Source organism: Equus przewalskii, chromosome 3, assembly GCF_037783145.1.
Source record: "Equus przewalskii isolate Varuska chromosome 3, EquPr2, whole genome shotgun sequence".
NCBI lineage: Eukaryota > Metazoa > Chordata > Mammalia > Perissodactyla > Equidae > Equus > Equus przewalskii.
In genome coordinates this window covers 98,392,854-98,420,668 of record NC_091833.1, presented here as the reverse complement: position 1 = coordinate 98,420,668, position 27,815 = coordinate 98,392,854, and the positions used below count along the sequence as shown (strand labels likewise).

At 37.5% G+C, this 27,815-nt stretch overlaps 1 protein-coding gene across 8 annotated transcripts in view; it reads left to right on the top strand.

Annotated features, from left to right (window-relative positions):
• The window catches only part of TBC1D19 (TBC1 domain family member 19), a 140,261-nt gene that overhangs the window by 97,011 nt on the left and 15,435 nt on the right, over positions 1-27,815 (top strand). For all 8 annotated transcript variants that reach the window (XM_070613025.1, XM_070613022.1, XM_070613028.1 and 5 more), the window contains 3 exons: positions 7,150-7,234; positions 9,689-9,733; positions 23,413-23,445. In XM_070613025.1, coding sequence (XP_070469126.1) covers positions 7,150-7,234; positions 9,689-9,733; positions 23,413-23,445 — 163 coding nt within the window. The remainder of the gene's footprint in view (positions 1-7,149; positions 7,235-9,688; positions 9,734-23,412; positions 23,446-27,815) is intronic.

The window sequence follows — 27,815 nt, the reverse complement described above, 5'->3', positions numbered from 1 at the left end:
ATTTTACAGATGAAGAAGCAGAGGCTCAGAGCCCCAGCTCAGACAGCTGCCAGAACTCCAGGCCAGTCTGTCCAATTTTCAAGCCCTGTAAGCCACATTGCCCTTTAATTTATGGAAATTTAAATCAGGGCAGAGTGTTTCCAAAAGTCATTCTTAAAAATTTATCATTTGAAATTCTCCAAATTGCTTTGGATAAAAATGCAAGAGCACCACAAATGAAAAAGTTGTGTAATAGTTGAAGTTAAAGTGATTGTCCAATTGATAGCCATCATTTCTTACATACTTTTTATTAATAACTAATTTATTTCTCAGAAACATTCACCATAAATATATTTTCAAGAGACTAAAGAAGGCTATAGGCCCAAGTAAATCTTTTGCAGCTATATGCAGACAGTTTAGGTATAATTCTGCTGTATAAACCATAATTTAGACTTACACATCCAATTTCTTACAGTTCTTCTAAATAAAGTAAGTCACTACCATGTATAACCTCATCTTCATAAAGATCAATTTTTTACTTAGTAAGTAATCAAAGTTAAATTTTCTAGTTAATTGATTGAAATTGTCATCTTCATATAATCATAACATTTTCTAGCAAATTTACAGTTGGACTATCGCTTCCTTCTGGATACAAAATTGGAGTGTCGGAAGTTAAAACAACAACTCAGGTTAGAGTAGGAGTTGGCAGCTCTTTGCTTGCATGCTGGAGTGGCATCCTAGTACATAATGTCTGACATACCACCTCTGGCATTGTCACCTTACAGTCACCAATGTTCTCTTTAGAGCAGTCTCAGATAGCTTGTCTTCTCTAGGGCAACAGGGACTCGAGGAGCACAGAGCTTGTCCTAACATGACTGTGTTCCCATTAGCCTACTACGGGAAAGTAAGTACAAACATTTCTTTAGGAATTGTTTCCCCTCTAGGCAATCATAGAAAGATATTTGCAAGTATATTTTTCTTTTGCATCATTTTTCTTTAATTGTATTAGTTTATTAGTAGTTGTATTCATTTATTATTTTATTAGTTGTGTTACTTTATTAGTTATTTAATTGTATTAGTTTGTTATTGCTGCTATAACAAAGTACCACAAATTTAGTGGCTTAAAACAAGAAATATATATTCTCCTACAGTCTGAAGATCAGAAGTCTGAAATGGGTTTCAGTGGGCTATAATCAAAGTGCTGTCAAGGCTGTGTTCCTTCTGGAGGCTCTGGAGTAGAATACGTCACCTTCCTTTTCCAGCTTCCAGAATACACCTGCATTCCTTGGCTCGTGTTTCCTTTCTTCATCTTCAAAGCCAGCAGATGACATTTTCAAATCTCTATCTGACTCTGACCTCTCTCTTTCATTTATAAGGATTCTTGTGATTACATTGGACCTAACAAGATAACCTAAAATAATCTCCTCATCTAAAGATCTTCAACTGAATCACATCTGTAAAATTCCTTGTCGTGTAAGGTGGCATGTCCGCAGGTCCCAGGGATTGAGATGTGGGCATCTTTAGGGGCCGTTATTCTCCCACCACAGTGGTACAGGAAGGTTTGACAAGAGAAGAGTTAATAGTATTTACTCATCGGATAACACTTTATAGATTGAGAATTTTTTAGAACCTAATGATTTTACTCAATTATTGACAAATATTCATCACATTTATAGGTCTAAAAATAAAAATATGATTATGATCATTTCACCATATATACAAATATCAAATCATCATATTGTACACCTGAAACTAATATAATGTTATATGTCAATTATATCTCAATTAAAAAATGGTATGAGGGGCTGGCCCAGAGGGGTAGTGGTTATGTTTGTGCACTCCACTTCAGTGACCTGGAGTTCACAAGTTCAGATCCTGGTCACAGACCTAGTACCTCTTGTCAAGCCACACTGTGGCAGCATCCCACATAAAACAGAAGAAGATTGGCACAAATGTTGGTTCAGCAACAGTCTTCCTCAAGCAAATATAGGGGGATTGACAACAGATGTTAGCTCAGAGCCAATCTTCCTCACACACACACACACAAAATATATATGATTATATCAATAGATGGCCAAAACATATTTGAGACTGTATTTAATAACATCTATTTTTTTGTTGTTGAGGTTGTGATAGTTTACAACATTGTGAAATTTCAGTTTTACATTATTATTTGTCAGTCATCTTATAGGTGTGCCCCTTCACCCTTTGTGCCCACACCCCACCTCCTTTCCCCCTGGTAAACACTGAATAGTTCTCTTTGTCCATATGTTTGTTTGTCTTCCACATATGAGTGAAATCACACAGTGTTTGTCTTTCTCTGTCTGGCTTATTTCGCTTAACATAACACCCTCAAGGTCCATCCATGTTGTTGTGACTGGGACAATTTTGTCATTTTTTGTAGCTGAGTAGTATTCCATTTTATATATATACCACATGTTCTTTAACCAGTCATCAGTCAATAGGCACTTAGGTTGCTTCCACGTCTTGACTATTGTGAATAGTGCTGCAGTGAACATAGGGGTGTATAAGTCTCTTTGAATTGCTGATTTCAAGTTCTTTGGATAAATACCCAGTAGTGGGATGGCTGGGTCATATGGTATTTCTATTTTAGTTGTTTGAGAAATCTCCATACTGTTTTCCATAGTGGTTGAAACAGTTTGCATTCCCACCAGCAGGGTATGAGGGTTCCCTTTTCTCCACGACCTCTCCAACATTTGTTATTTTCTGTCTTGGTTATTATAGCCATTTTAACTGGTGTAAGATGATATTTTAGTGTAGTTTTGATTTATGTTTCCCTGACATCAGTAATGTTGAGCATCTTTTCATGTGCCCATTGGCCATCTGTATATCTTCTTTAGAGAAATGTCTGTTCATATCGTCTGCCCATTTTTTGATTGGGTTGTTTGATTTTTTGTTGTTGAGTCGTATGAGTTCTTTATATCGTATGGAGATTAACCCTTTGCCAGATATATGATTTGCAAATATTTTTTTCCCAGTTGGTGGATTGTCAACATCTATTTTTTTAAATTGTGGTAAAAAAAAACCATAAAATTTACTATCTTAACTATTTTTAAGTGTACAGCTCAGTAGTGTTAAGCATATTCTCATTGTTATGAAACCTAACGTGCTTTTTTTGCACTAACTGTGCACTAGAATGGAAGTATATTTTTTGACATATACATAATATTTTTGTGAAATCAACATTTGCCCTCTTAATGTAGATTAATGTTAATTAATGTTGAACTACTAGAGATATTCCCACTAAAACAAGCAAAGAATATGAGTCATTTTGGAATTTCTAGCCAATGAATAAGATAAGAAAAATAAGAGTTATAGATATCAGAAAGGATACAAAATTATTGTCAAGTATAGGTAAATAAAAATTCAAGGGAATTAACTGAAAACCATTAGAACTAATAAGATAATTCAGTTAAATGCCTGTTTACCAAATAAAGTATTAAAATCATCTACTCTTTTAAATTTGAGAAATAATCATTTAGAATATATAATGGAAAATTAATAGCCAGGCAACATAAGGGATTGAGCTTACCCATATAGCCCCCTTTCTACTACAAACATAAAGAAATGCTAAATAAAAGATAAAAAAATGTGAATACATAGCCAAATATTCGTCACAGTTTTCAATGCACATACCCTTTGACTGGGCGATTCTATTTCTATATATTTGTCCTACAGAGATATTCATATATGTGTGAAATTACACAGTAAAAGGCTAATTATTTTGGCATTGTCAGAAATAGGATAGAGTGAAAATTATTTAAATGTTTGTATGTAGGGAACTAACCCATTAAATAAATTTTAGTGTATACCCACAATGAAATACGACGTAGTCCTTAAAATGAAGCAGTTCTATATAAACCAGCAGTATATTCAGATATACTGGTATGAAAAGATCTCTAAAGTACATTATTAAGTTAAAAAAAAAAATCAGATACTGAACATGGTGTATGGTGTCCTACCATTTGAGCTGAAACTGCTATTGTCAGGGTCACCAATAACTAAATCCAATGACACGGCTCAATCCTCCCCTTAACTGATCTCTCAACAGCATATGACCTAGTTGTGCCCTTTCTTCAATTGCTTTTAAGACACCACACTGTGGTTCTTCTCTTACTTTACTGGTCACCAGAGGCAAATTCAGCATTTTGAGAACCTAAAACTTATACAATTTTGGAGGGCCTCTTTAAGAAAGACAATATAATATTACAAACACAAAATCAGTTAAATACAAAATCAAAAACATGTATAATTGTTGAGAATAAGGAGAAAAATCATAACAAGTTATTAGAACCATAAGAAATTCAGGTCCCTTTTTTCTGAGACCCTATTAGGCAGTTTCCTAGAAATGCATATATGGAAATGCTTTCTGATTACAACCTGACTTCTTCTCATTACTTAAAATACACCATCTCCCAGAAGTTCTCAGCACTCAGAGGGACCCATGCTAATGAGGGGTCCTAAAGGCCCTTCATTAGCATCATGGGAAATCAGCCTCTCTGGGTTACTCCTCAGTCTCCATGACTGGTTTGTTCTCTTCTGCCTAATATCTTAATGTTAGAGTGTCACAGGTCTCAGTTCTTGGTCTTCTTTTCTCCAGTTACCCTCACCCACATGGTGATTTCACCAAGGTCACCTATCTTATGGCTTTCATTACCATCTGTACGTTGATAATTTCCAAATTTGTATCTTCAGTCCAAACGTTTCTCTCGTACTCCAGACTATTATCTCCAACTGCCTATTCAACATCTCCATTTAGATAATTTGCAGATATCTCAAACTTAGTATATTGAAAACTGAGCCCCTGATCTCACTCTCAGAATTCTTCCACTCAGCTTTCCCTGTCTCAGTTGATGGTAACTCCATCTTTTCACTTATTCAGAATCAAGTGCCCTTCCACTTGGCATCATTCTTGATTCCTAGCTTTCTTTCACACACACCATCCAATCAGTTAGTAAAATCCTCTTGGCCCTACCTTTACATTATTTTTATAATTTGACCGTTTTCCCCACTTTCACTATGTTGCAAGATGAGTTCCCAGGGAAGCAGACTCAGATGGAGATCAGTATGCCAAAGATTTATTAGGAAGTGCTCTTTGGATCAACACCTGTAGAAGGGCAGTGAATGAAGCACGATTGAGCAGAGGGAGAAGTCTAGCTGCAATTCGTTGTAAGTGGAAGTTAATGCTGCAGAGAGATCTGAAGATGGGATGAACCCTCAGACCTGTCCTGAGATGGGGGGACAAGAGGGTTGGACCTTTAAGTCATGCATCAGTCATCATTGAATGTGGGCCGTTCCAGAAAAAGGGCGTGATCCTTGAACAAAACAGCTCTCTTCAGCAGACGCCTTCCCTGAAAGGAGCTGACTGCTGAGGGCAGCACTACCAACATCTGTAATAAGTCCTTTATTCCTGAAGAGGGATCCGGGTGGCACATCCCAGTGCCCACCACACACTGCTACCTGGTCCAAGCCACTATCAAGTCTCCTAAAGGGTCTCCCTGCTTCTGCCCTTGCCCCTCATGGCCAATTCTCTTCACAGTGGCTAGAATGATCCTTATAAAATATAAGGGATATTATTTTGCTCCTGTGCTGAAAACCCTGCAGTGGCTCTCATTTCACTCCCAATAAAAGCCAGTGTCCTGACAATGGCCTGCAATGCCTTGCATAATTTGGCCTCTCTTTACCTCTCTCATATCTCTTCCCACTCTTCTGCTCCAGCCACGCTTGTTTTCATGCTGTTCCTCCATCAGGCATACTCCTGCTTTAGCACCTTTGCATTTGTTGGTTCTTCTGCCTGGAATGCTCTTCCCCCCAGATATCTATATATGTTAACTTTTTCAAGTCCTTTTAGGTCTTTGATTAGATGTTTCCTTCTTGGTGCAGCCTACCTTGACCACTGTCTTTAAAATGGCAACCACTCTTCCCTGTTTCCTCTTTACTTTTATTCCCATAGCACTTACAACATAATATACTATATAATGTAACTATTTATAATGTTTGCTGTTTATTACCCCCTGCTATAATTAAGCTCCGCAAGGGAGGTTTTTGTTTGTTTGTCTGCTGCTGCTGCTAGTCCAGCCCTGATTTCGTGCCCCTCTTCTGTTTACTGGGGGCTTCTGCCTTTTCCTGTCATTCTCAAATTCTTTTCTCAGTAACTTTTTTTTTTTTGGTGAGGAAGATTGGCCCTGAGCTAACATTTGTTGCCAATCTTCCTCTTTTTGCTCAAGGAAGATTGTTACTGAGCTAAGCTCTGTGCCAGTCTTCCTCTATTTTGTATGTAGGATGCCACCACAGCATGGCTTGACAAGCAGTGTGTAGGTCCATGACCGGAATCCAAACCTGCAAACCCCAGGCAGCAAAAGCAGAGGGTGTGAACTTAACCACTATGCAACCAGGCTCGCCCTCAGTAACATCTTTTGAATGCCAGGTCTTCTAATAGCAGGACTCAGATTTCCTGTCACTAATCACCTTTCCAGGGATTGGCTCCCTGCCTCCAAATTCCAGGCAAGTGTCAGCAATCCACTTCCTCCTAATGGACATCCTTGATTCTGACTTTCTGCCCTACCTATCCATCTCCAGGAAGTGTTGCCACACTTTACCTGCTGGTCAGTACAACTAGCTTCTAACCTGTAATGGGTTGCTGCTTATTCTACTGCTGCTCCCATCCCTTCTAGATACCACGAATTGCCTTCCCTCGCACCCGGACATGAGCATTGGCTCAGTGCGGCATCCCAGAAATGAGTCTAGTTCCAGTTTCTGGCACTTCCCATATTGCTCTATGCCACTGTAGTTACCCAGGGCCACTCCTATACATTTCTCATCTTGTTCAATTTCTCCAAGCTGTTTCTCTTTTCCATAAAGAAAGAACAATAAAAGAGTCAGCTGGTAGTTAGTAACTTGCATTTTCTGCTGTTGTTCAAAGTTTAGGTGGCCACCAGTGAGAAATCTTTGGATGAACGTTGGCCATCACACTTGGCATCCACTGTGATACTCACCATAGGTGTACCAATAGAGAGCACTCTACCCACTGAGAGGCGCAGCATTGAACTTGAAAGATTCTACACCAGTGCCTCCCAAGCAGGAAATCGCATTGAAGTATCTGTCATAAAATGGTGCTTAATTGTTTCTTTTTTCCAATGTTATACGCAGGTATTACTTTGTTTTTCCCGGGATACATCTGTGTTGGGTCACTTTGCGTACAACAGTGCTTCACCACCGAAATCATACATAAGAGGTAAAATTTTAGTAGCAAAGGAAGTATTCTTTAAGACTTACATAATCATCCCAAGGCTGTTATATTTTATAGCATATATTGGTGTCATCAAATATTTTATTGTAGGGGCCGGCCCTGAGGCCGAGTAGTTAAGTTCCCGCGCTCCGCTTCAGTGGCCCAGGATTTCACTGGTTCAGATTCTGGGTGCTGACATGGCACCACTCATCAGGCCATGCTGAGGCGGCATCCCACATGCCACAACCAGAAGGACCCACGATGAAAATATACAACTATGTACTGGGGGGATTTGGGGAGAAAAAAGCAGGAAAAAAAAAGATTGGTAACAGTTGTTAGCTCAGGTGCCAATCTTTAAAAAAAAAAGAGGAAGATTGGCAACACATGTTAGCTCAGGGCCAATCTTCCTCACACACAAAAACATTTTATTGTAAATTAATATGATTTCTCTCAGATTATTGTAACCATCCCTTCACTACCACTTCAGTCAGTCCCCAGGCAGTCTATCACAAATTGCAGGAAAGTGATTCCCAAAAGCAGCTAAGTTTAAAGTTACCTTTTTCATCTCTTCTATTTGCTTTCTCCTCTTTTGCTGTTTTTGTCATATCTCTTGACTTTTAATTTCCCTTCTATGAGTTTATCACATGAATTGGCTTTTTCTACTTTTTTTTACTTTCTATGTTCCTTCTCTCAAAATTTTCTGCCACACTTAAAATTTCCATAATTTATATGCTTTTAGTTCTCTAATTTCTATTTCAATGCTTTCTTCTCTCCTTTATCAGTAGCTGCCTACAAGATATCACTATTTCAGTATCCTGCTGTCACCTGACAACTGACCTAATTTCAGCTGGACGCCTTTCCTAGTTTCTCCTTTGTATTAAGTGGTGAACATCCAACACTGAAAGCTTACAACCCATTGTGTATGGTTGTTCTGCTGTTCCCATAAGGAAACCTTCTCATATATCTCCTAAGTCTAACTTTCTGCCCCATTGCTCCAACCCCAGCCCTAGGACAGGCTTACATTACCTGGTGCTGGGTTCAGGCTCCCCCGAACATGGGAGTTCTCTCGGTTCCATTTCTTCTAAATTGAACTTAGAGAAACCTTTTGTTTGCTTGTTTGTTTCTTTAATATCATCTTCTGAAAAACGGATTATGCAACTTAATTGTGGAATGGGCTCACATCTAAACTCAGCTGGAATTTTAAGGCAGCCTCCACCAGTTGGTCCTGTCTTAACCTAGTTAAATTTGATTCCCTGATCTTTCCACATTACCCTGTATTCATTCTAGCCTCCATGTAGTCCCACATATGGGAAGATTCCCAATCCTGTTCCCTAAAACTCATAGGTCCTTCAGGAACGAGCCTAATCTCACCATGTTCACCAATCTGTCATCAATTTCCCTCTCCTCTTAACCTCTAAAACAATTAAAGCCTGTGGCAGAAAGTTTAGCAAACATATCCTAATGTTTCATGTTTTATGTGGATTATAAGCCACATGGTTGAGGGACCATATCTTATATTTATTCTGTTTGCCTCTTGGCCCCTATCCCAATACTGAGTTCCTAGCAGGTATTCGCTCGCATCCATCATCCATCTATCATCTATTTTTCATTATTCCATTCTCTCCTTAGACGCAAGATCAGTGCTTGTTGTCTCCACCCTAACCTAAACTGCTCATACTTCTTATTCTTCATTTCCTCTCTGCCACTATCCCCAACAAGAACAAAAAAGATAAAGTATTTTAATTAAAAATCTTACCTTAAAGCAATAGACTTTTTATTGAGATTTTTTTATTGAGACTTTTCAATAGACTCAAAGGTGTTAGAAAAACTGTCAAGCTGAAAGCTACCTAAAGGTATTCAGTGGAAGTGGGTAAAATTCAGAACCTTAAAAGTTTTGAGGAAAAGCTATTTTTAGAAATTCCTTTAAACGTTTGATATGGTGAATATATTTTAATTTTCTGAGATGATTCTGATTTCAAATATTTAGCCTCATTCTCGGAGCATATGAACTATTTTGGGATTCAGAAAATATAGTTAAAGGCATTTAATTTTTAACTTTTCAGCCCTTTCCATAAAAATATGAACTAATGAGGCATTGCAGAGCCTTGCTTTAATGAATAGATTAGACTGGTTTATAATTAGCAAAACAATTCTATGCTTGTAAATAGATACTTCTCTTCTTAAGTTCTTAAGGGTCTTGAAGACATTTGTTCTTTTAATTATTTTGTATCACTTGTCTTGTACTTAAGTTTATATTATTGACTTTGATGAAAGGGTTTGCTAATATCAAAAGATTTGCTGACGTATTTTCAAATTAATTCCATATCATGAAATGAGATGAAATTGTACTATAGCAATTTTTAAAATTGCGTCAATTATTAATGCATTCACAAAATTAGTTAATTTTTAAAGTTTTGTTTATTTAATCATCCTGAAACCCTCTATGGTTTTCTCTTATAGGAAAACTAGGACTAGAGGAATATGCTGTCTTTTATCCACCAAATGGTAAGAGTAATGCTATTGCTTCCTCTAGTGGGAAATAGGAAAATTACAACTTCTGCAATAGGAATTTGACTTTCTCATTCTCTATCTTTAAGTGGATAATAATTTATTGTCTAAAATAAACCTTCTATAGAATACCTGTTTTAGTTAACTTTTCCATGTTTGTGATAGGTTTGTGCTAAACTGTGCATACCCTCTCTAGTTTTCCTTGAGAGCAATAGTAATATTTGTGAGAAAGCTAAGTAGACTTAGGTATCTAAGTACAGGGCGCTTAGTTTTCCTTTGAAGGACACTAACTTGTCCATCCCGGACTTTCCTTTTGGCTTTATTGGAGCAGTGCTCTAATCATTTGAGTGGATTGCCTTGTGTTACACCTTATTGTTCTCATTGAAATTTGACAAGTGTAATATTTATGAAACAAAAAGATTATGAAGAAATATATCACCAAAATAATCTATTTTTATAATATAAAGTGATCAAATATATAATGACTTTGTTAGATATTAAATATTCCTTTGAGACTACTAATTTTTCAGATATGCTTCTTGGAAAAGCAATTTGTAGCAGTCTTATGATGATAATATTAAGCTACATCCTGAAGAAGTTATTTTACCCCAGCAGAGTTAAGAACATGGGCTTTGTAACACAGCAGATCTGGGTGCAGATCCCGGTTCTGCCAGCTCACCCTATGATCTTGTGTAAGTTACATGACTGCCGAATTTCAGATTCATCATATACAGCATATGGATAATAGATTAAGTGAGATACAATGTGTAAAATAGCATAGTGCCTGATACATAGTGAGTGCTCAACATATGCAGCTGTTACAAGTCTGTTTAGCTTCTCTGTTGACCACCCCATCTGAAACTCAGACTTGGCTTTCATGGCGCTGTTCTCTCCCTGCACCTCTCAGTGTGGCGTCCCAGGGTTTTTCATGGACCATCCACCTCTGCCCTTCTGTAAGCACCTGTGCTCTCCAGTGTCTCACCCACCCTTGTTCTGCTGCTCTTCTTTTCACACATTTTCCTGGGGCTTTCCCTCTGCTTTCTTGCTTCTATTTGTTAATTACTCTAAAATTCATGTGTTCAATTCTGACCTCTACAATAATTAATTCAAAGTTAACATATCTCAACCTGAACTCGTTAATATATCTTTCTATGCCTACTATTCAAAAGAGAAAAAAAACAAATTTAAAAACAAAAAAAACCCCTCCTATTTCTCTGTCAGTTAACTGTACTCTCATCTACCCAGTAATTCAAGGCCTAAAACCTCATAGTCATCCTTGATTCCTCTCAGTCTGTACCCCTCCGCCATCTAATAAGTCACCAGAGCTGTCTAATTTTTATCTCCAAAATATATCTGGAACCCCTCTCTTCCACACCATAGTTGCTGCCTTGCCCTCATTCAGGCTTTGCTATCTCTGTGCTGTTAATTGCAGCAGATGCATAACTGGTTTCTCTTCTTCCAGTCTTTTCTAGCTTTGCTCTATCTTTCACAATGCTGTCTGCATTATGCATCTAAAAGGAAAATTTGAAAATTGTCATTTTTCTCCTTAAAGTTTTCTTAATGGCTCCCCATCTCTTTACAAGTACTTCCAAGCCTCTTGTCGTGGCATACGAGGACCTCTCTTGACTCTGGCCCCTATTCAGTCTAATTTCCAGCTTCGTTTCTCACCATTTCCCATGTCACTTTTTTTTTAATCACAGCAATATCAAACTCTTAATTCTTCACACACACACACCCTCCACACCTGCATACTCTCGCAAAAGCACTATGCTTCTTCCTCCCTCATGACCTCTCCTGTTCCCATACTTGGAATAGCCCATTCAACCTTCCTTCACTTGGCCGTCCCCAAGGCTCAGTTCAGGCAGGAGTCTCTTCAGGAAGCCTTCCCTGAATCCCCACGGTAGGTTAAGGGTGCTTTCTCTAGGCTCGCATAGCACTCAGTGTGAAAATCTTTGGTCTCTCTTATTACATTATCTTGACGTTGTTTCTTTATGCCTCATCTCTCCTCTAGATTGCAAGCTTCTTGAAATTCAGGATCATATCACTCATTTTTCTTCCTCTGGTATCTAGCACATAGAAGGAGCTTAATGAGTATTTATTTGAACTAAATTAGAAGCTTTATAATTTTAACATTTGTATATAACCTTTGTTACACCTATCTCCCCCAGAATCTTAATTTTTTGATAACTTTTTATATTTCTCTAAGAATCAGAAAATAATAAAATACCTCTGAAGAACCAAAGGAGATGTCCATGGAGTCAAATTCCTTCTCTTTATTCATGGGAGAGCTTTTCCAACTTAGTTTAGAACATATTAGCTTTTACTTAACACACATATCTAACAAACTTGGTTTACTGGTTTTTATGCCCTCTGTGAAAACAGATGCATGGAAAGAGGCTGATGGAGACAGGAAGAATGACTAACAACAAGTGAAAATCAGACAGCTCACAAAGGAAATAGAAAAACTATAAAACAACATATAAAAGCACTCTAGCAAACCAATGCCAGACCATTTTATGTAAAAGCCAGTAATCCTATAACATTTAAAAAGGTATCACTGGGTTATAGCATATGATAATAATTTAAGACTTTTGTAATGAGCTCAAAGCACCAAGAGAAAAGTATTGCTATGATAATAATAATAACAGTAATCACAGCAGCAGCAGCAGCTAACATTTTCCAAACAGTACCATACACTAGGCAGTGTGCTAAGTACATTACATGTATTAGTTCATTCAATCCTTACGAGAACCTTCTGAGGCAGGCACTAATATTATCCCTATTTATAGATAAAGAAGCTGAAGCACAGAGTGTTAACTTGCCCAGCGTAAGTAGCAAAGCCAGGCTGTGAACCCCAGCTCTTTGACTTCAGAAGCAATGTTCTTAATCACCATGCCCTACTGCCTCAGGAAATGTTATGGGGGCCCACACAGAGGGGTTTGCCTGCACCTCACTGACTTACTCTCTGTCCCTGACCAGGCAGGTCCTTACAAGGGGGCAGAGAGGTTTGCACACTCAACAACCCCCCAGCCTGTGATCACCTTTCCTAGGATGGAAATAACAGGTGATAGTGGCATCAGACACTACTTTCTCACCTCATTTACGGCCTTGTCAATGGACAGACTTTCTCTGGTAGATTCATTAAACCACTGGTAAGCAAAATTCCTGAGCTGACAGAAACTCCTGACAGGAATTTCGTAAGCTTTTCTTGTTTTTATTCCTATTCAACATGTATAAGTTGTCTTTATTCATTTAATAAATACTTACGGGGCCAGCCTGGTGGCATAGTGGTTGGGTTCACATGCTCTGCTTCAGCGGCCCAGGGTTGGCAGTTTTGGATCCCGGGCACAGACCTAGCACCACTCATCAAACCATGCTGTGGCAGCATCCCACATAAAATAGAGGAGGATTGGCACAGATGGCTCAGCAACAATCTTCCTCAAGCAAAAAGAGGAAGATTGACAACAGATGTTAGTTCAGGGCCAATCTTCCTCACAAAAAATAAATAAATAAATACTTATTTAGCCCTGCTCTGGCTCCGTCTTCTAAGTGAATAATCCACAGTACACAACACACATGAAGTACCTGCTGCCAAGGACCTTACATTCTAGTGAGGGAGACATCCAATGAACAAGTAAATAAATAGGCAATGAAAACAATTTCAGAGAGTGATGAAGGGAACAATGAAAGGGAACGAAGTTAATAGCTAGTAGATGGGGGGGGGAAGGCATGGCCATTTTAGATAAGGTGGTCAGGAAAGGTGCCTCTGAGGAGGCAGAGTGTGAACAGAGACCAGAAGATGCAGAGTGAGCCATGCAAAGAAATAAAAGAAGCATTCCGGGGGAATACGCAGCATGTTTAAAGGCGTAAGAAAAGAACACACTTGATGGTTTGAAGAACAACAAGATGGCCAGTGTGACTGGTGACAGTGAGCAAAACAGAAACTTGTACAAGGTGAGGTAGGAGAGGTGGACAGGGACCAGCTCAGGTAGGGAGACAATTGATTCAAAGTCTTGTCTTTAAATCAATTTAACGTAAGTCCAATATCTGGCCTTCCTCAGGGACAGTTTCTATTAATTTCCTGTTTTCCTGTGAATGGACTATACTTTCTTATTTCTTTGTATCCTTACTAATGTTTTTGTTGATAACTGGATATCTTGAATATTATAATGTAGTAACACTGGAAATCGGATTCTCTCCCCTCCCCAGAATTTTTTGTTGTTGCTTGATTTGGGCTGTAGTTGTTTGTTTAGTGACTTTCTAAACTATTTTTGTAAAGATTGTCTTCTTTGTATTGAGTGCCCACCGAAATCTGTGTTCCATTAGCTTACTGGTTAGCTAGTGATTTGACAGAGATTTCCTTAAATGTCTGAAACAAACAAACAAAATTCTCCCAGTCTTTGCAGATTGGCTGTGTGTTGGAGTACTCCTTCAAGGCTTAGCCAGGCCATTTACGGCTCTACCTTAGCCTTCACTTCCTGCTTGCACAGAGCCCAGAGTCAGGCAGAAGTGAAAGTTTAAGGTCTACTCAGGTCTTTTCTAGATCCCCCTGAATACACAGGAGCTTTTCAAAGCTTTTATCCCTTCATGTGTCTCCCTCCCCAGCCTCTTCCTTGACAGGCTTTTCAGTCTGTCTGCTGCTTGCCCCACTGTTATCCCTTGCTGCCCCAGGTGGCTGAGGCTAGTATATTTACATTTAAATGCTTTTGATGAATGCCTCCTGACCCACCACTGCAGCCCAATTCCTCAGACTAGACAGGTCAAAATACACAACCGATCTTTTTGATTCAAGATCCATATTGTCCCCTCTGGCCCCAGCAAGCTGCACCAGGAATGTGAGCAGCTGTCTTCATAGCTGCCTCCCGGCTGGAGAGTGGAGGATGATAGGCAGATAAATTAAAACACTACAATACTCTCTTTACAAAATTCAGCAACTGCTTTCTTCATTAAGCATTTCCTTGGTTGTTGCAAGTTTTGTATTAGATTCCAGAGTTCAAAATACTGATTCTAACAGTTCTAGCCAGCTTAACCTTTACTTTAGTGGAGGGATGGAGTTTTTGGAGTTCCCTACTCCACTCTTCTCACTGACATCTCTTCTCCAATTCCTGATTAATATTTTTAAAAGGTCATCCTGACTACTGTATAGAATAAAAGTGTCACTTGGATGTAAGCTCCAAGAGAACAAAGACCTTAATAGTTTTGACGATCAACATATCTAGCATCTAGAATCACGCATGGCATTAAGTTGCTGTTCAGTAAACATTGAGTGAGTGAGGGAATGAATGTAGAAGAATATAGAGGAGCAAGAATAGAAACAAGGAGATGAGACTTACAGGAAAAATGCACATAGATCTGACTCAGACAAACAAACATCATAATTTCCTAATACCATTTGTTTCCTACGAGACAAGAGAAAATAATTAATTGCTAGTGAACATTAGGTAGAGGAGTTTCAGGACTCTAGAGCAGTGGTTCTCAACGAAGGGCAACTCCCCTCCACCCCTTCAAGGAGCATTTGGCAATGTCTGAAAATTTGGTTGTCACAGCCAGTGACTGGGGTACCACCAGTATCTCATAGGTAGGAGCCAGGGATACTGCTAAACATCCTATAGTGCACAGGCGAGCCTCTTACAACAAAGATTAGAAAAGGCTTTTGGAAGAAATAATGAAAATATGTTGTTTGAGATCTGCTTGTAAGTGTCAGCTTGATAAATAGCAATGTACTTTGTCATCTGTATTAATTAAATAAATTTAAAACATCTCATAATCCAAAGTTAATTTGATGTGTAACTTTAGACATAAATCAAAAACCTAATTAAAATTTTATTCAAAGTACGATTTTTAGATTGATATTTAAATATGGTTAGGTTCTGATGTTTTGGGTAATTTTAACTATGAAATAAAGTAACAAAATCATATCCTGAAGTTCTAATTCAGAAAGATAATGGAAATAGCTAGAAAACAACTTAGTCATTCTCCTAATCCCTACTCTTACTGACCTGTAGGCTACATGTGAAACAAGAATAAACAGAGGAAATGCTTATTTCAACAAATGAATTAAATAAACTGTATTAAGTAATCCCAAATGAAAGCATGTAAAAATTTGCTTTCAACTGGAGTGATGTTGAAATGAATCAGATGTGAGAGTTATGATACAACTATAAATGCTAAGTATTAATAGAGACAGTGAGGAAATGAAGGGAAAATATTTAGTAAGTGCAAAGCATGTTAATATTTGGGGTATTTTCTGAGTCATATTTACTATTTATATCTCATCCAGTTCAGGATTTATTTTTGTTGATGATGTTTACCATTCTGAGCTATGTCAAAGCCCATTAACTCATTACTTTATAAAGTTATTCCTATTGAATAGAGTAGGCAGTTAATATTTTAGACTTTCTTCAGATGGATAAGAGAAGTCTAGGATCTTAAAATAATCACTCATAGCAGGCTCATAGAGCTCTGAGGCCAGATAAGAGATGGTGTCTCAAGTAGCCTGATGCCTCTTAGAAGTATACTTTTGGATGATGGCCAAGTGGATGAAACTTGACCCTTAAAAGACTGAAGTGATGAGAGGCAAAGGGAAGGATTTTGAAAAACTGGCCAAGAACATGACAACTTCTGAGATCAAAGAAATGTTCTAGGTGATATGTGCCCTAAAGCATTAATGGATTCTTCACTGCTTCTTATGCTTCCTACTTTTGCTTGCCAGAATCTGACTTTGTCCTTCTTCAACAGAGCAGACTGTGTATCCTTTTTTGGAGTCTTAAGTCCTGGCTAATCTTGATTAAGCTGAAATGAACCCTTATTTAATACTGACAAAAAAAAGATTTTCTTAGGTTTAAGCTGATACTTAGATGTGGTACTCTCCCTTCTGAGAGCAGAAAATAGCTACAGTTATTGCACAGCTGCTGTGTACTAAACACTGTACTGGTGCAATTTGAATATGTTAACTCATTGGTGCTTTAGTAGCTTCAACCCAGTGAAGTTGGTCTTATTTATCTCCATTTTCAGAAATGAAAATAGAGACTCGGAGAGTATTGATAACTTGCCTGGAGTCACACAGAATTTGAATTCATGTCTTTATGACTTCGTTGGGCATTTTTAATTTCAGTATTGAGTTATTGAGAGCCTCTTGTCCTATATGTCAATTACATATTCATAAATGAATCTTATACTTTAATATTTTATTTACAAACCTTGATTATATTTATAAATGCTCAAATTTCCATCATTAACCATTTCTATTGAGCATCGCACTTGTGGAAGACACTGTGCTGGGTGCAGAAGATAACACACGGTATGAATTGTGGCCTTGCCTCAAATAGCTTATAACCTAGGTGCTCATGGAGCAGCTAAAGATTTCAGAACTTGGAGGAAATATAGTGAAAGTGTGATTAACCACAAGTCATCTTAATACATGAACCCCTTTTTGCTGCATAGCTGTTCACTAATTCACTCCCTGTAAGCTTCCTGATTAAAAGTGCCTTGTCCTGAATAAGGTGTTCCTACACTTAGCAGATCCTCGATAAATGTTTGTAGAAGGTGAAAATAATAATAGTATGGTCTTCATTTCTGACCACCTTAACCTGCTTGTCCAGATGTTTCTGCAGCAGCTTCACAGAAGAAGGCAAACATGTTTTTGCAGTAAGAATATAGGGATTTTTTATAATAGCAATTTGCTTTGAGATTTAGTATTTAGAAAGATATAATGTGTCCTTATATTTCTGTAAGGCATTAAAATATGCCCTCTATTTATTAACTTATTTTTCTCTCAGTTTTGCTTTCACATGTCAACACGATTATTGTAGAAAATTTAGAAAAGACAGATATTTTCATTATTTGTTAAAAGTCTGTAATCAATAAAGAAAATAAAATGAGGCAGCAATTAGGGAAGGTAGAAAAAGATAGGTGTTCACAGAAAGAAAAAGAGACTCAACTAAAGATATAAAGAGAGAGAGAGACTTGAAGAAGAAAAATGGTCATTGGGCCCTGCTTCTAAGTGCTTCATGGAACTGGAGCCAGTGGCTACAGCGTCATTGGGGATATTGACTTGAAATGTGAATCTAATCTGGTTTTGAATTTTTTCAGTTTCTAGAAAGCAAAACACCTTTAAGTTGGTAAAGAAGCTTACCATTGGAAGATCCTCATATGTCCAGTTTTCTGCGTGTCTCACAAATTTTTCTGTATTTGCTCTAGATATAATTGTTAGACATAGAATTTTAGAGTTAGATGATATTTCAGAGGCAACTGTAGTCCCTTTGCCTGACAAGCAGTTACTGAAGCTCAGGAGATTCAATGACTTTCCTAAGGTTATCCAACTCGTTTGTGGTAATCCCATAATGGAATCTTGTCTCCTGACTAGAGACCAATACCTCTCTTGCTGCTTCTCTATTCATTATTTATTCATCTATCCACCCATTCATTCATTTATTCAGCAAACATGTATTCATCATGTTCATGGCATCATGAAATGAGTACAGAGATGAATAAAACACATTTCCTATCCTCTGGAGCAGTCTGCTAAACAGCTAATTATAACATAAAATATAGTGATGGAAATATGAACAAAGTGCCATCAGAACACAGAAGAATGAGCTTTTAATCATGATTAAGAGATCAGGATCTGTTTCTCTGAGGTAGTATCTGACGTTAGTAAGGTTTTGATAGGCTGAGTAGAAAACAAAAATCATTTCAGGGTATAGAATTGTCAAGTTGAAAGCTACCAAAGCATGAAAGTGCATATGAGTTCTAGTGATGATAAGTAATTTAGTGTATCTATACCACAGTGGGTACAGAGTCAGGATAGTGTGACAAGGGGGAGGCAGATATATCTCAGATTGCCATCATGAATGGTTGAGACCAGGCCAAAGGTTTTGAATTTCACTCTGTAGACACTTAGCCTATATTGCAAGGCTGGAATGTGAATTCCATAAATATGGGGAAAATGTCATATTCATTTTAATATCTCCAGAGGCTACAGAGTAGGTTTTTAAATATTGGTTAATTAGATGAGTAGAAGCTCAGCAAATATTTGCTGGATGGATGGATGGTCGGTGGAAAACCCTCAATAGATATAGAGGTCTTTTTCATGGTCTCTGCAGCATTTTTAGAAGATAACCTGAATTATTACAAAAGTTGGCTGGAGGGCTAAGAGTTTGGGGGAAGTGTTACCAATTAGAAGGCTTTTGCAGAACCATACGTAAGAGTTCATCAGAGCCTGAATTCAGGCCCTGGCAGTTGGGAGGAAGTGAACGGGTGAAAATGGTAGAGGTAGATTCTCTAGGGCTTTGTGTATTCAAGACACAGATATTTAACGAGTACCTCTTATATTCTGGGCCCTTTCTTGCCTTTAGGGATAGAGATAAATAAGGAATAGTTTCTGTGCTCAAGGGATTTATTTTATTGGAAAAGAGAAAAACAAAAGATATTCTAATACAGTATGATAGGAGAAGGAAAGTATCATTCACTAAGTACTGACTTTGCGTCAAGTGTTGTGCTAGGCACGTAACATGCATCATCTTATTTAATCCTTACAACCTCTTTGGTGTTGTCCCCATTTTATAGATAAAGGCAAGTCTATTCCTAACGTTTGCAGGGCCCAGGGCAGGAGTACAATTGGAAGCCCACCTATCATAAGTCTGGATATTTAGAAGTTATAAATCAAACTAATAAACTGACAAAGTCTACTCTGTTCTCTTGTCTTGATGAGTAAACTTTTATAACAATCTGGAAGGTCTGGTTCAAATTCAGAATTGTTAGACTCCTCAGCAGTCCCCAGCTTGTTGTATCCCCATCTGCTTCTCATCCATGGCTCCACCCCTCACCTGGACAGGCTTCATGCACATGCATGTGCAGGAGATGAGGAAACAGGTTAAATAACTGACCTAAGTGTACAATAACATTTAGGTATAACGGCTGAGGAAGAACTAGAAAGTAAAGATGGCTCAAAGCTTTCTTCTCTGGAGACTAAGGAGATGAGGAGTCATTTACAGACGTAGAGAGTCCAGAAGGAGGCGCAGGATACTGGGCTTTTACTGTTTGAACACTTGATTTGTAATAATGAGAATACTGGTAGAAGGAGAGAGAAAACAAGTATGGCAGAATCTTGGCAAATAGCTATATTTAATGAGTGGGCAGAAGAGAGAACTGGCCAAAAACACAAGAAAACAAAAAACTGAGCAGCAGAAATTTCTGAGAGGTGATGATCCACTTAGTATCATCTGTGCCTGGTAGGCTCAAGTTTGGGAAGACTTTCAGTTGCTTGGGGCCAGGACACACACACAGAGGAGACCCCTGGATTTAACAATCAGAAGTTGAGGTCATAGGAGTGGAACCCAGTTTACAAGGAGTCGAGGATATTTAGTGAGGAAGTAAAGGAAGTTAATTTAGATGGTTTTCAAAAACTTAAGCTTGGCTTCAAGGGATGGAGAGAGATTAGAGATTTGTTTGATGGGAAAGTCAGTTTCAGGGAAGAAAATGGACTTCTCTTCCTTCTCCTCTTCCTTATTTTCTCCTCCTCCTCCTCCTTCTCCTCTTCCTTTCTCCTCCACTCTCCTCCTGTCTCCTCCTCTTCTCTCCTCCTTCTCTCTTCTTCTTCTTCTTATTAGTGAAGATATTTATAATATCCTTGGCTGAAAGGTTGTAGTGAAGCAGGAGAGACTGAAAATAGGAGTACTTTGAAAGGACCCACACGCTTCTCGCCTCTACTCCTCCCTTAGTAGGAGTGAAGAGCAGATGCCACCACTATCTGCCTTAAAACCAACTAACCTCAATAAACTTCTCCCTCCTTATGGCAATCAACCGACAAAGCCCAGGGCTTCCAGGTCACCCCTTATCCAGTGACCCTCACCTCCATAGCTTCGGTGGCTTTTTTATCAGTAAGGCCTTCCCCCCTCCCCAGGCCTTGTCCTCTCTGTCCCTCTCCCCTCCATTATTTCTCTTCATAGCACTTATCCCTAACTGACATATATTCACTTATTTTATCATGACTTTTCGGTCCCTAATAAAAAGTAAGTTCTAGTTCTTAGAACAGTGTCCGGCACATAGTAGAGGCTCAACAGATATTTATTGAATGATGCACATGAAGCGAGAAGGTGGAGAAAATTGATAGGGCAGGATTCCCAAGCAGAGGTTGGGAAACTTTTTCTGTAAAGGACCAGATGGTAAATAATTTAAATTTTGCTGACCCCAAACAGTCTCTGTCACATATTCTTCCTTGTTGGTTTTTTAAAAAATAATCCTTTAAAAATGTATAGGACATTCTTAGCTCATAGGCTGTAAAAAAACAAGCTACAAACCTGACTGTAGGTTGTCAGCCACCATGAGAGAAGGTCAGGGAAGCAGGATGAAAAGCACAGATGAAGACGTTAGCTCTGAAAAAGACAAAGGAAAAAGTCTTCCTCTGAAGACCTCCCTAAAGGAAATGAGAAGAACATTTGAGGTAAAGAACAGATGAGTGAGAGAGTTCGTGTCAGTGGCATCAGCCTCCTAGAGAGCAGGGAAGTGAGTTCTATAACTGGTGATAAACACATGAAGAATAGGAAAGTTTTGAAAGAACAGGGTGACTAATCAAACAGAGATGAACAAGAAGATTGATAAGGAACACAGGATTCAGCCAAAGTTGGACAACATGAATCTGTGGTGTGTTCTGGAAGACTAGGGAAAAATGGGAAAAGGTAAATCCTGAGAATTCTAGCTTGTGGGGCTTAAAAGTGATGCTGCACAAAATTCTAAAGATAGTTGGCCTAGCATACTAGTTCAGAATAATATTAGGTTTTCCTTATACTCGTTTTTGATAAAATTACTTTTAGAAACAGCAAAGAAATATGAGCTAATTTGTGAATGATAACATCAACAATTAACTTTTATTAAGGGCCTAAGCTATTTATTAATGGCTAAGCTACAGCCGTGATCTCATTTAATCATATTATATAGGTTGTAGCATTATCTCTGATTTACAGATGAGGAAACTGAAGCTTAGAGAAGTTATAAAACTGACCCGAAAGCACACAAGGTTCTTAAGTGACAGAACTTAGATGAACCCAATCAAGTCTGTCTGACACCCAGTCTGTGGTCTTCACTTGCCATGATAGGGTGCTGACTAAGGAACTGCTATCAGTGTGGAAGCAGGTCTCTAGTGACAAGTCCTGTCCTCAGTCTGTCTTGTTCAGCATGTTTATAATGCTTTAGATGAGGACGTAGATAGTGTACCTATCAAATTTTCCAGTAATGTGGAACCAGGAAGAATAGGGAACACGTTAGATAACAGAATGAGAATACACGATTATCTCAAATTGGAACTGTTCACCAGAGAAGAAATGCAACAGATAAGAATACAATCCTTAACTTAGGTCCAAAACAACTGCCCAAGTGCGCTGTGTCTTAGCTGTGGGGTGTGTAGGGAGGAAAAATGCTTAAAAGGTTGTAGTCACTTCACCTTAAGAACTGTGGTGAACTATGGCTTGTCCAGAGTAAATAGAATAGGGAAGCTGTTCCAGACCACTTCTTCTGAGGAACCATTAAAGAAGTTGATAGACTCTTAGAGAAAAAAACTTGGTGGTGATGGGGGTAGGGGGAGAAAAGAATGTCTTCAGATATTTCTGAAAGTTTTCATAGACGATAAGTTAGACTTATTTTACGTGACTTTTGTGGTCCGAACTACAAATAATAAGTGGGGATTACAGGGACTTAGAGTTTGACTCAGTAAGAGAAATAACTTCCCCCAAATTACACTTGTTCAAAATTGTAATTGGTTGCATTGGGAGTTAATGTGTCCCCTATTGCTGGATGTGTTTTAAACTGAGACTGAACAATCATTCATTAGAGCTTACTCTAGATGACCTCTAAAGTCCCTGCTAAACTGAGTTTTTGCCTCTGAACATGTCAGATGAATAAAGCGTTTTTATACTATTTTTCAAAAAAGTAAACTTCTCAGCTTTTTTCTGTACTGTGTTTGCAACCTGATTTAGTACAGTGTTAGATATATGGTGGTGTATATATCACAGAACTTCTGTTTTGAACCTAAGCTGTACAATTCTAATTTTTCACTTAGAATGTGGCAAGATGTTTAGCACACCTAGTTAGGCTTCTATTATTTCTTTGAATTGGATGTGTATTTTACTTGTGTATAATTCTTGCCAAAGATTACACTGAATTTACACTATATTCCTGCCAATATTTTTTCTAAACCACATCCTATGATATAATTTTTAGCAAGTTTACAAAGGAATCCATCTATGCTAGAGGTGCCTTGAAATGCCCACTTGTCTTTTAATGTATCAGATTCTAGTATACAGGATGAAGTTGTTTCAGGAAGGACATAATCTATTGGCTTTCTGTGCCCATTAGAATTAGTTCTTAAACTTAATTCTGTGATCTCCCTTGTTCTGTGTTTGTCCTGTTTTTGCAACATATAATCAGGTTTTTAATTATTCAACATTATTATCAATAGAAAGTTAACTGGATATATATTAAAAATCTCTAGTTTGCTTTTCTAAAAGTATTAAAAAGCATGTCTTTTGGTTAGTTACCATCACTAAGTCTTTATGACATTCATGAACAAAGTTAAAGCAAAAATAGGAAACTTTTCTCTTTTTGGTTTTAATCCTCTAAAGTTTATCTAAATAATTCAGTGGGTATAGTAATTGAAAAGAAATAATTTTTTATTTTTTTAGGTGTAATCCCTTTTCATGGATTTTCAATGTATGGTAAGTTGGGCTTTAAAATGTTCACTGTCTTCATTACACTTTAGAAAATTAAACATGAAGATCACCTACCACTTAAGTTATCGTGAACATTTTTAAACATGGAGTTTAATATTTGTTTATATGTCCACTTAAAAAAATTTAAATAAAGAGTCATATAATTGCTCAGATGATGATTGCTTGACAAATCAGAATTCGAACATACTGTGAAAGCGATTCTGTGGTTTACCATTTTCTAATGCAATGAAAACTAGAGATATACGTTAATAATATTTAGTTCTAGTAGGTGTAAAATGAGGTTGTTGAAATTCCTGAACTAATTCTCATAAATCTTTTTAAAAAATAATGTCAGAAAGAATGAGAAGGGAGTGACAATACCAAGTTTGAGTTTATGATTTCTCCAGACTTCTGGCATGCACAGCAACAGCTACGTTGAAGCATTCAGTCACCCTGGGGTACACAGGAAAAATGCAGGTGCAGGCTGGAGAGCCCTGAGTGCCTTTCTGGCCCCAGTGTCACTGAATGAAGAAGCAATAAGCTAATGAAGATTAGCAAGAGGAGGAATGCTCTATACCTTAATGCCGCTTAATTTTTAAATTTTCATATATAACATAGGAATTTGTTGAAGATTGTTGTCCCCAGTATTGCTACCTAACCCCCCAACCTTAAGACTAAGCAGAAATACTTTAATGTTTTAATTTAAATAAAGTAAAAAGAATCAGCAATAAATTAACACTTTTCTTTGTAAAAATCTCTTCAGTGTTCAACATCAGACAGTCATGGTGAATGACGTAATATAAAACTTTTAAAACCAGCACACAGTGAAAAGGATTCAGAGTACCTAGTAACTGTGCGTTATGCTGCCCCTGATGATGTGCTCACGGGCTTGAGTTCTAAGGCACTCTGCTTTATTCTCTTGAGCAACCCAAATTTCCTAACGTAATGCATACTGTTATAGTAACCTTCCAGCATATTTCTCTTTTATAAATATGTGAGGTATTTAACATGGAAAACCTAAAAAAGTTATAAAGAGATATATATATAAAAGAATATAGGGGCCGGGCCTGTGGCCGAGTGGTTAAGTTTGTGCTCTCCACTTCAGTGGCCCAGGATTTCGCTGGTTCGGATCCTGGGCGCAGACATGGCACCGCTCATCAAGCCATGCTGAGGCGGCATCCCACATGCCACAACTAGAAGGACCCACAACTAAAAAGAAATATACAACTATATACTGGGGGGATTTGGGGAGAAAAAGTAGAGAAAAAAAAAAAGGAAGATTGGCAACAGTTGTTAGCTCAGGTGCCAATTAAAAATATATATATATAAATTTTTACCTCTACTAATACAATGTTAGGCCTTTTATCCTTCTATTTCTGTAATTCCAACCAAGGATTTTTCAGCTAAACAGTTTTTAAGAGGTGTAATTGAGTGATTTGGAGGACAGTTAATGATGTCATGAAAGTTTAAATCTTTTAACAATTCTCAGGGTACAAATTACATCATTGACTCCTGCCTGCTCACATTTCTGGTTGTTTAAATAGGCTAAAGCTTATACACACCAGGAGAAAATGTTCACTAAGGAAGTGGATGATACTAAATGTTTGATACAGAGTTTATTGTTCTATTTTAGAAAAATACGATAAGCATCCACAAATACTTTAGCAGCAACGACTTATTTAGAACCAGTATACTAGAATAATCATAAATCATCCCCAAAGAACTCTGATTAGTACTTTACCACTATTTTTAGTTACTTTACTTCTTTAAAATTATAACACCTCTTTTAAAAATAGATTCAAAACTTTTCTCTAAATTAAACTAGCCTTTCCCTCTCCCATTTATGCAGATTAATGAAATTTTATTGTAGGTGTGGTATATTAAGATTTCATAAATAGGGGCCGGCCCGGTGGCACAGCGGTTAAGTGTGCACATTCCGCTTTGGCAGCCTGGGGTTCACTGGTTCGGATCCCGGGTGCGGACACGGCACCGCTTGGCAAGCCATGCTGTGGTAGGCGTCCCACATATAAAAAAGTAGAGGAAGATGGGCATGGATGTTAGCTCAGGGACAGTCTTCCTCAGCAAAAAGAGGAGGATTGGAAGCAGTTAGCTCAGGGCTAATCTTCCTCAAAAAAAAAAAAAAAGATTTCATAAATAGATTCCTATAGTATAGGTAAAAAGATAATGAATTAATTCATTTTTATGAAAGAACCAAATAGGGAAAGATGCTTAAAATAGTAAATAAAGTCATGTAGAAGATTTTTCGCATATGATATATAATGGACTAAAGCTTTTCCGTTTCATAGCTATATAAGAGAACTCAACATAAACAATTGTGGTATCTTGAATAATAAATTATTTTAAACATTTTGTATTAGGTATGTTTGTAGAAAAGTGCTGATTTTAAAATTCTCCTTTTTATTCCTTCACTGGGAATGGTCATTAATGATTACTGAACCCATAAAATCTTTAGATGCAGATCATAGGTTTTTACATATCAATAACTTAAAAAATTAGGAGACAAAATATGCATCATTAAAACAATTAAATAAATTCCAAATCTCCACTTTGAGTTTATAATAATACTGTAATTTGTGCCACATTGCTTTTTCTTAGGTTGTTGCAATTAGAACATGAGTTAAATTATTTTTAAATATATAGAGTACCTTAATTTGGGCTATTCTAATAAGTACCAATTTATTTTGATAGTAAAATTAGTTTTGAAGTGAAAGGGCATGCCTGTCAGTTTTTAAACATGTATATAATATTAATTTTTCTATAAATATAAAAGTAGTTTTTTGTATGTATTTAGATATTTCCCCCTAAAATTGATTTGTCTCTCTTTTGCCCTCAAGAAAAAGTGAAATTTCTCACTTGCAGTGCTAGTTTTTGATGATTTATTCATCAGTAATACTGTGCACCACCATTTATCCCAGATAATTGAATTTTTGTACTTGTAAGACGTTAAAATATTCTATCATTTTTCCTTTCACTTTGTCAAAAAGAAGTCAGCGGAGCTGGCTCCTAGGTTGCCCTGCTGCTTACTGTTTCCCGCCTTCAGGGCTTTACTACCATTCTAGAGCCTGAGAACTTCTTAACCTTTCCAATTTAGGTCATAGTTAAAATGACCCAATGAGTAAGTCATTTTTCATTAAAATTAATATTTAGGTAATGTAGTTTTATGTCTCTGCATTATAAATGTGTTTATGCTGCCTACAATCCTTGAGGCTTTAAAGGTTGGAAAGCATGACCGTGTTTATCAGTGCAGAATGACCACATCGTCAGGTCGGCATCTGAGATTAGGACTTTCTGACATTCGGCTGTGGCATGTCTGGTTGAGATGACCCCCCTTGCTTAACTGCCAAGAACTGGGTGCAAAAGAAAACTTAAATCAACATTTATTAGAGAAATAAATCCTCTACCCAAGTTAAGTCAGTGAAAACTGTATTGATACATACTGATATACCAATATAGACCAATAGTCTAAACTGTTAATCAGAATTTTTATTTTCAAATTAATTTAGTTGAAAACCCTATGATTCTAAAAGCTGCTCATAAATTATCTTATATTTTATTTACCTGACTTCCAAAATTAAAAATTCTGGGGCCAGCCCCGTGGCCAAGTTGCTTAAGTTTGCATGCTCTGCTTCAGTGGCCCAGGGTTTCAATGGTTTGGATCCTGGGTATGGACGTGGCACCACTCATCAAGCCATGCTGAGGTGGCGTCCCACATGCCACAGCTAAAAATACACAACTATGTAGTGGAGGGCTTTGGGGAGAAAAAGGAAAAATAAAATCTTAAAAAAAAATGTTAAATTGAATTGAATTAAAAATTTTGAAAAGTTGTGTGGATCCTTTCTGGAACAAAGTAAAAATGAATTTCCTGATTGTCACTTTCTTACGACTTCAATTTTTTAAAAAGGACACTTGAGGGACTGGCCCCGTGGCCAAGTGGTTAAGTTCGCGCGCTCCGCTGCAGGCGGCCCAGTGTTTTGTTGGTTCGAATCCTGGGCGCGGACATGGCACTGCTCATCAGACCACGCTGAGGCAGTGTCCCACATGCCACAACTAGAAGGACCCACAACGAAGAATACACAACTATGTACCGGGGGGCTTTGGGGAGAAAAAGGAAAAAATAAAATCTTTAAAAAAAAAAAAAGGACACTTGACTTTATGTAGTTTTTAAAGTTTACTTTGAATTTTTAATATCCCTGTATAATTTCATTGTGTCGTTCTTATTCTCCTGCTAAGTTGGGATTATAATAGTTTATAATTTACTTCTTTCTTTATAATTTTTAATGACTTTGAAGTTTTTACATGTGCATAATTCCCTTTTCAACATGAAAAATAATATATAAATATGGTTTTAAACATGT